We start from the raw sequence: 7,904 nt of genomic DNA on the forward strand, positions 1-7,904 counted from the left end.
ATTACTTGAATCAAAATAAATAAAAACAATTGAAGAATAATAAATAGTTGAAATTATAAAAAAGAAAACAAAAAACTAAAAGGTGAAATAATGATAATGATAAATGCAAACATAAAGTTGTTAATTATATTAACTATAGAGCATCTAAGTAAATAAACATGAACCGTCACAACTTAAAATTAAAAACTAACAATTGACGTTTCAATTCACAAATAAGGAAAATTAAAGAAAAAACGGTTTTGACATAGTGTATCAAGCTTCAATTTATTTACTTGCATCAAAATAAATAAAAACGTTAAAAAAACCTTAAATAGCTAAATATATTAAATAAAAATAGAAAACAAAATGTCAAAAAGAGAAAAAAAAAAGTCATCAAATTGTGAAAATTATATAAATACATATATATAAAATTTATATATATACAAAATTTACTTTTATAATTTATATATATACAAAATTTCAAATTTACAAAATTATACAAATGGTTCTTGAAGTTTGTAGTATATTGCAAATTTTATAAATACATAAAATAGTATATTTCACTATAATCTAACAGTTAAAATGTTAGATTTAATGGCAGGATGGCCTTTATATAATTTTGAAAAAACTACAAGATTGGTCTCTGTGGTATTAAAAAACTTCGGATGGGGTCCAAAAACATTCCCACTTGCATGGAACATCCAAAATTTTATAATTATTATAGTGCTATTTTAATTAAAAAAAATTGGAAAAAATATCCCCCACCCAACCCACTGTTCTCCCCTTTCCATATATATATATATATATATATATATATATATATATATATATATATATATATATATATATATATATATATACCCACAAAACCCATCTTTATCAATTTGATTTTCAGAAAATGGAATTCACCACTTCCATCTGATGAAGATTTGAACCAGATTTGTACACACACATACACACACAGACACACTCTCCCTCTCTCTCTCTCTCTCCCCCTTCCTTATTCATACACATACATATAAGGTTGAACAAGATGAAGATCTCGGAAACATATGAAGATAAAGAACTAGGGGAAAGATGAAGATGAAGATCTTGTGTTCATCTCATAGCTAATACACAAATTCCAAAATTTAAGGGAAAGAAATTGAGTTCTTGCCTTTAAACACAAAGAGACACATAAAATCTGAAGAATCGATATCTCGCCTTCAAATCTCATCTCGTCTTCAGATCTGGATTGTAGAGACGGATTTTGACTAGGGTTAGAGAAAGATCTGATGACATCACCTTTTGAAACCCTAGCGTTCGTCGGAATTGCAGCGACGGTTGATTGCTAGGGTTTTCAGCGACTGATTGCTATTGACGGTGACGACTGATTGCTAATCCAGATCTTGAATGAAAACCATAATCCACAGCTTGAAGCAAAAATGAAAACGAGAAGGGCAGTGACATCATTTTTCGACTGAGGATCTGGAGATCTTTTTATCGACTATGTGTCATTTTCATATCATACAATCTCTTTGTCTTATTCTAAAAAATAAAGGGTTTTCAGATAAGAGGTTTCTAGGAGACTGGTGGTCGGCGGAGGTTTTGGTGGCGTTTTGATAATTTGGTGGTTGTCCTTTCTAGTGAAGACGAACACTTTTTCATCTATTTCTCCCCTCTGTTTGAATTGAAGACTTCAGTTTAGACCTTTTTAGTATATGCTTAAATCGAGAAGTTCATTCAAACGTTAATTATCTTCAGAAATCAACGACCATTTCATTTATCCATTTTTACAAGATCTAGAGAGAGAGAGATAGAGAGATAGAGATAGAGAGAGAGAGAGAGGTTAGGCGGCCAAATTCGTTCATTTTTAATTAATAAATTATTAAAGAAAATATAAAAAATACAAAAAAAAGAAATAAAAAGGGCAAAACAGTATTTTTCAAGTTTTTCAGAGACCAGAACCAATGAAAAATCTTGATTTTGAACCATCTATGCAAGATGAAAAACGTTTTGGACCCTATGAAAAGTTTTTTTGAATACCACAGGGACCAATTTTACAGTTTTGTCTATAATTTTGCAAACCACATGGAATCGTTTTTCTTGAAAGTCCTCAAAGTAAGATATTTTGTAAACCACATTGACCACTTATGAAATTTTGACTTTTATTTTAAAAAAATTTCAAAACATATGAGAGGTTGAAATGTGTAAAATTGATCTTTATTTGTTATAGTAGATAAGAAGATCAAATATTCACAATGAAGAAAATGAGAAGGTATATAAAGATGACAATTGGCTTTGGGAGGCAAACACTATGCATCAACCTACACTAGATAATACCAATTCTTTGGTAAACATAAGATCAGTAAAGTGCATAGTTTTGTACATCTTTGAAAAGTTCAAAACTAACACAGAGGCAAAAAACAAAATAATAAGAATGATCTACGACCAATTCTGTCTTCCTAGGTTACCAAAAACAAGAAAGCATGTTAGTTTGACCGACAAACCTTCGATCCATATTGAATGCCAAGCATTTTTGCCCCATATATCTATGAGAAATAGAGAAAGAGAGGGAGTGGGAGAGAATCATGTACGAAAAGTGATCATAACTTTAGAATTAGTTTAGAGGCTTGTACGTTTCTTGAAACAAAACAAAATACATGGACTTTAACTACATGTCTAGAACATATATACTTCTACGAATTCTAGGGCATTGAGATATGCCTGTCATCCGATTCTGTTTCTCCAAGAAAATGCGTTCTTTCAATTTTTGAAGGGCTTAAAGACATAAATATATTGAAGAAAGACCAACAAAAAGCTGGATAACAGCTGGGCAGTGGTTGGAAGTTTGGATTTATAGAATTTTTAGAATGCACCAAGATTTATAAACATTCAACGTAAAAGTATATATAGATTGGAATTGAGAAGTACTTCACCTAAATATTTTACTCTCATACTTGTGACATTGTGCTTCCTTCTCTTTCCATGGGTAAAAAACATTAAATAATTGTGGTTTTAAGCTGATAGAAGCAGTGAAGTCTCTCTCTGGATCGATTCATTAATATGGAGGGCATATACTATGGATAATGACCAAGACGTAGCTCTAGATCAACTTCTTTTTCAAACCAATCTTCTTGCCCAACCTTTGTACTCCCTATATTGCTTACATCCAATTCAGAGGTCCCAATTCCAAGATTCAGATTCACCCTCAAACTCTCCTCGTGAAGGGCACGACTATGGAACTCCGATGCAGCAAAACTCCATGGAAAATTAGGGTTTGATGTTGTAAATTGATAGCCATGATCACCCGTAGGATACACAAAAGAAGACCTCAAATAATTAGCCTCCTCATTAGGAATAAGCTTGAAAGAATTAGGAGAAACTATCAAGTGATCTTTGTTCGTGTTTGCTGAAGCACTAGTAGTTGTATTAAGAGCGTGTTGGTGCTTAGCTTTGGCTTTGTCTTTTCGATGGATGTTCATGTGACCTCCTAAGGCTTGAGCGTTTGTGAACCCCCTTTTGCAGTAGGTACACTCATAAGAACGGCCCAGACCATCTTTGGCGCTATCAGGAGGCAACGAGCAACCACTAGTTTCCTGATCGCTAGAAGTTTCTGAACTCCCGTGCTTCTCAGAATACATAACGTTTAGAAGGGATGACGATGAACACTTTACTGGATTTAAGGGTATACAAAGATCAAAAAATCCCTTTCGTGGAGAGAATAGACTGATGGTAAGATTTAGGGTTTGATGAAGTTAATTAGGACGAAAATGGTAGGAGGTTATGTATTGACCAAAAGGAACGTTCCATTGGAGATGAGTGACATTAAAAACGGATTTTCTTAGTTGTAATTTTCTGATCGGCCGGCCTCGAATTTACCTTTGTGTTTACGTCTAAATTATACGAATTCAAATGCTGATGTTAGTGGTATGTATCTTCATGGCAACTTAAAAATATTAAATTAGAATATATACGTCTTGGTCTCTCTCTCTCTCTCTCTCTCTCTCTCTCTCTCTCTCTCTCTCTCTCTCTCTCTCTCTCTCTCTCTCTCTCTCTCTCTCTCTCTCTCTCTCTCTCTCTCTCTCTCTCTCTCTCTCTCTCTCTCTCTCTCTCTCTCTCTCTCTCTCTCTCTCTCTCTCTCTCTCTCTCTCTCTCTCTCTCTCTCTCTCTCTCTCTCAAAATTTAGTGATCCGACGAGTCTAGCTCTAGCTCTATAGTGTTATGATAAGTTGACTATTATAGTACTTTTGTATAAGGCATAATATCTTAGCATATCTGTATTTTGTGTCAATGTACTGTTTTATTAGAGATGTGATTCTCATAACGTACGTAGTATTTACATCTTTGTACTAGTTGTCCCTCATATACTCGTGAATCTACTTCTATAAATAAACGTTTATGGTTTTATAGAAACTTGTTCATGTTTATTCTAATTTACATTTCTTGTTCTTCATTTTATGTTATTGTTGTTTATATTATATCATTTATAATTTATAATTATACACTTAACTAGCTTATTGTTTGGGGGTTAAAAGATCCTCAACCAATTGGTATTAGAGCAAACTTGGTTACACTACTACAAAACTAGGGAGTTTTGACGACCATATTCATTAGAAATGTGTTGGAAACAACTATTCACGACACTTTTCGACAAAACAAATTCCGTTGCAAATAGTCCTCAGAGAACTTTTCTTACATATTTCCGGCAATGCTTCTAACAAATTTATAACAAATAAATGCCATCCGAAGAACCGACCCTCTCCCCATACACCACATTTTTATGGATTTCGGACAAATTTCCTACATAATAATTTTCAAAATAATTATATCATACATATTTTCTATTGTAAATCAGAACCAACAAACACGCAAAGAAACAGACAAATAATATTGAGAATTATGTATCGATTAGTTACGAATAATAGATACAATTATTATTAATAAGATTACCAGATCAATCATTCTCGATTAGATATGATTATAAGAAAGGTGGAAGGAGAGTGTCATGTTATTGGACGAAAGTAATCACAAGACAGTAATGTAAAACCGACTTGCTAACGACCGATCTTGATCTTAGAAACCTACACGTATTGGACTCCTGTCCTTAAAGGTTTTATTTCGCTTCTCTCGGCTGTAAGCAACAGAGTAAAACCCTAGGATTTAATGCAGATTTAACAAGTTTCCAACAACAATGGAAAATGATAAATACAAACTGAATACTGAGAAACTAGAAGAAATCACCAATAATACTGAGAGAGCCTTGAATTTTCGTGCGTCAAATACGAATCCCAGAGAGCGGTATTTATAAATACCGAAATCCTAGAAGGCAATAAAGGGGCCCCTCATAGGCCGACCCCTTAGAAACACTAGGGCGACGACTTGCTCTCTAAGAAAGTCGTTTTCTAAGCTTCTAGAATATTTTGTTACCTTATTCACGTAGTCAATGTTGGTCAACCGTTTGACCGGATTGATCAAACCGAGTTGACTTGAACTCGCCAAAAATAAAAGCTCTTCGGCCCCTAGCGACCAATGCATCGAGCTAAGTGCCAAGTGCACCTAAATCACGTCATTCCGCGCACTCGCGACATCGGCTAGTTCTAGGCTAGGCTAGGCGTGCGTATGTGGGCTTGGCCCATCCCTTGATCCACCAAATCCTTTGAAGGCCTATTATGTGTAAAGCCTTATAAACCTACACAAGGTTTCTTCCCACACCAATATGGGATAAAGGAAAATAGGTAACTTGCTATTACACCTTCATAATTTCCAACAATCCCCCACCAAGTTGGAAAGTTTCCTTTCACTCAAAAAAATGATGTCACTTGGGTGTCACGAAGATTAAACCCTACTTTAATGAGAACAAATATGAAGATACCAATTCAATGACATCCTTATAAGTTTAACCCATGAACCTTGTGACCTCCTCGGTTTACCCCCAGACATCACATGTCATCTTTGCGTTCTCCCTAAGGCTAATATGGTCATGTGCTATAAATCCTTTTCATGACCCTTTAGATGATAAACCACTAATTTTCAATTGAGGCGGCACCACCTCTACATCATATAGGCAAAGTTTTACATCTCCGTTGCTTAGATGTCTCTAAAACATTGTTAAGAGTCATAACTCAACCTCGTTCTTGGCAACGGTATACTATCCTACCTAACATGGATCAATCATTAATGATAATACCTTCTATCACTAGTGGCTTCGTTGTTACCCTTTAAACTCGAGAATTAGTAGCACTAATGTCAACTTAGGTTTCCATCACTAAGAGATTATATTGTGGTTTTAGACCCATGACTCTTGTAACATCCCAAAAATCAAGGGTAAAAATTCCATTTTTATTATGATCAAAACGTCATTGTAACTTTATCCAAACATTTAAAAGCATTTCAAGACAATTATTAGAGTTCATTCCCAAAGATGACACATTGCGGAAAACACGGGTGTATGTGTTGGGATCAAGCCGGGTCCTTTCCTTTCAAACCAGAAGTACCTGAAACCATAAATCACAAACTTTAAGCACAAAGCTTAGTGAGTTCCCCAAATACCACATACCACACATACCAAACAAGCCATAAACGACATTCATAACAATGAGCCATACCTATCATACATATACCACAATCAATAAAGGTGTTATGTGTTATCCATAGTCTTGCCATTATGCCACGAGCCGCCTCGTGGTTTTCCTTGCTAGGCTGGGGGCCAAAACCCCGGGTCTTATAGATAAGTGTCAGAAGCCACCTCCAGGTCTTCCATGCAAGCATTACAATGACAACTAGCATACAATCTCCACTACTTAACTAATTAACTACCAGAGTTCAGACTCTGGTCTTGCATATAATTTTCTAGGAGCCGCATCCTGGTCTTTCATACAAACTGCCATGGGTTACCCCTAGGGGTGACAATTTATGACACGACACGACACGAAACGAAATTGGGACGAAACTAAAATTTGAATTCGTGTTCGTGTCGTGTTCGTGTTAGCTATAAAAAACACGATGTCGTGTCGTGTCGTGTTCGTGTTCGAAATTCGACACGAAATTGACACGATTTAGCAGTTCTTTATCGTGTTTTAGTGTTTGTCGTGTTTACCGTGTTATATTTGATAAATTATTCATTAAATAAACTAGTTTTTAGTATATGTTATATTTGTCCTGTCGTGTCGTGTTTGTCGTGTTTTACTTCGTTCGTTTTCGTGTTAGTTAAGAAAAACATGACATCGTGTCGTGTCGTGTTCGTGTTACCAAAAACTTTGTCGTGTCGTGTCGTGTCAGACAGAAACACGAAACGATAGCACGATTTGCCACCCCTAGTTACCCCTGGGTCTTCCTATAGTATATAAACCAAATGGGCCAGCATTGGTGCCTTCGACCCATAGAATAGTGCGGAGACTCACCTCGAATACTGAAGTTTACTGCACAAATCCCTAGTTGCTGCCTTGACGACACCTCCGATGTATTAGATAAAAATAACACCCAATTAGAAATTGGGTTCCATTCTAAGGACCACCATCCAAACTTGGGGTAAAATGTGTTGGATTAGTGTCTAAGTCCATAACTATTTTGGTATGTACTTGACCCGATGGTGCATGGTCCTTTTGGGTTTCCTTCACCAAAGCAACTTGATAGGATGAATTATGGAGAGAAAGGATTAAATATGATTTATTAATATATTATGGGAATAATATATTAAAGGAGAAATCCTATTTTTTAATTAATATTAGTCAATAATTAATTGGTAATTAGTTTTGTGACTAAAAGAGATTAATTAAACTTAAAAGACTGGAATTGTAATTATACGATAATTGCAATTTGGGCCATGGATTGCCTTGTATCAAGGGTTGGATGAATTCTTATGGGAAGCCCATAAAGAAATCGTCCAAGGGCTTGACTAAAGGAGTCTATGGGTTGCTTAGGGCTTAAGCAACCAAATTAGGGTT

The 7,904-nt window shown here is 35.2% G+C and overlaps 1 protein-coding gene across 1 annotated transcript; it reads right to left on the minus strand.

Annotated features, from left to right (window-relative positions):
• Window positions 1-2,917: 2,917 nt before the first annotated feature.
• LOC145094872 (uncharacterized) lies at window positions 2,918-3,682 on the minus strand. Its single transcript, XM_079032862.1, has one exon. It carries the CDS (start codon window positions 3,600-3,602, stop codon window positions 3,039-3,041), a length of 564 nt encoding a protein of 187 aa, XP_078888988.1. The 5' UTR covers window positions 3,603-3,682; the 3' UTR covers window positions 2,918-3,038.
• Window positions 3,683-7,904: the final 4,222 nt, after the last annotated feature.

The sequence above is a fragment of the Lactuca serriola genome, chromosome 3 (genome assembly GCF_051521515.1).
Source record: "Lactuca serriola cultivar US96UC23 chromosome 3, Lser_US96UC23_V15, whole genome shotgun sequence".
In the NCBI taxonomy this organism is placed as follows: domain Eukaryota; kingdom Viridiplantae; phylum Streptophyta; class Magnoliopsida; order Asterales; family Asteraceae; genus Lactuca; species Lactuca serriola.

Coding starts and splice junctions, on each gene's coding strand:
- LOC145094872 (XM_079032862.1), bottom strand. CDS start 3,602: ATGTATTCTGAGAAGCACGGGAGTTCAGAAACTTCTAGCGATCAGGAA.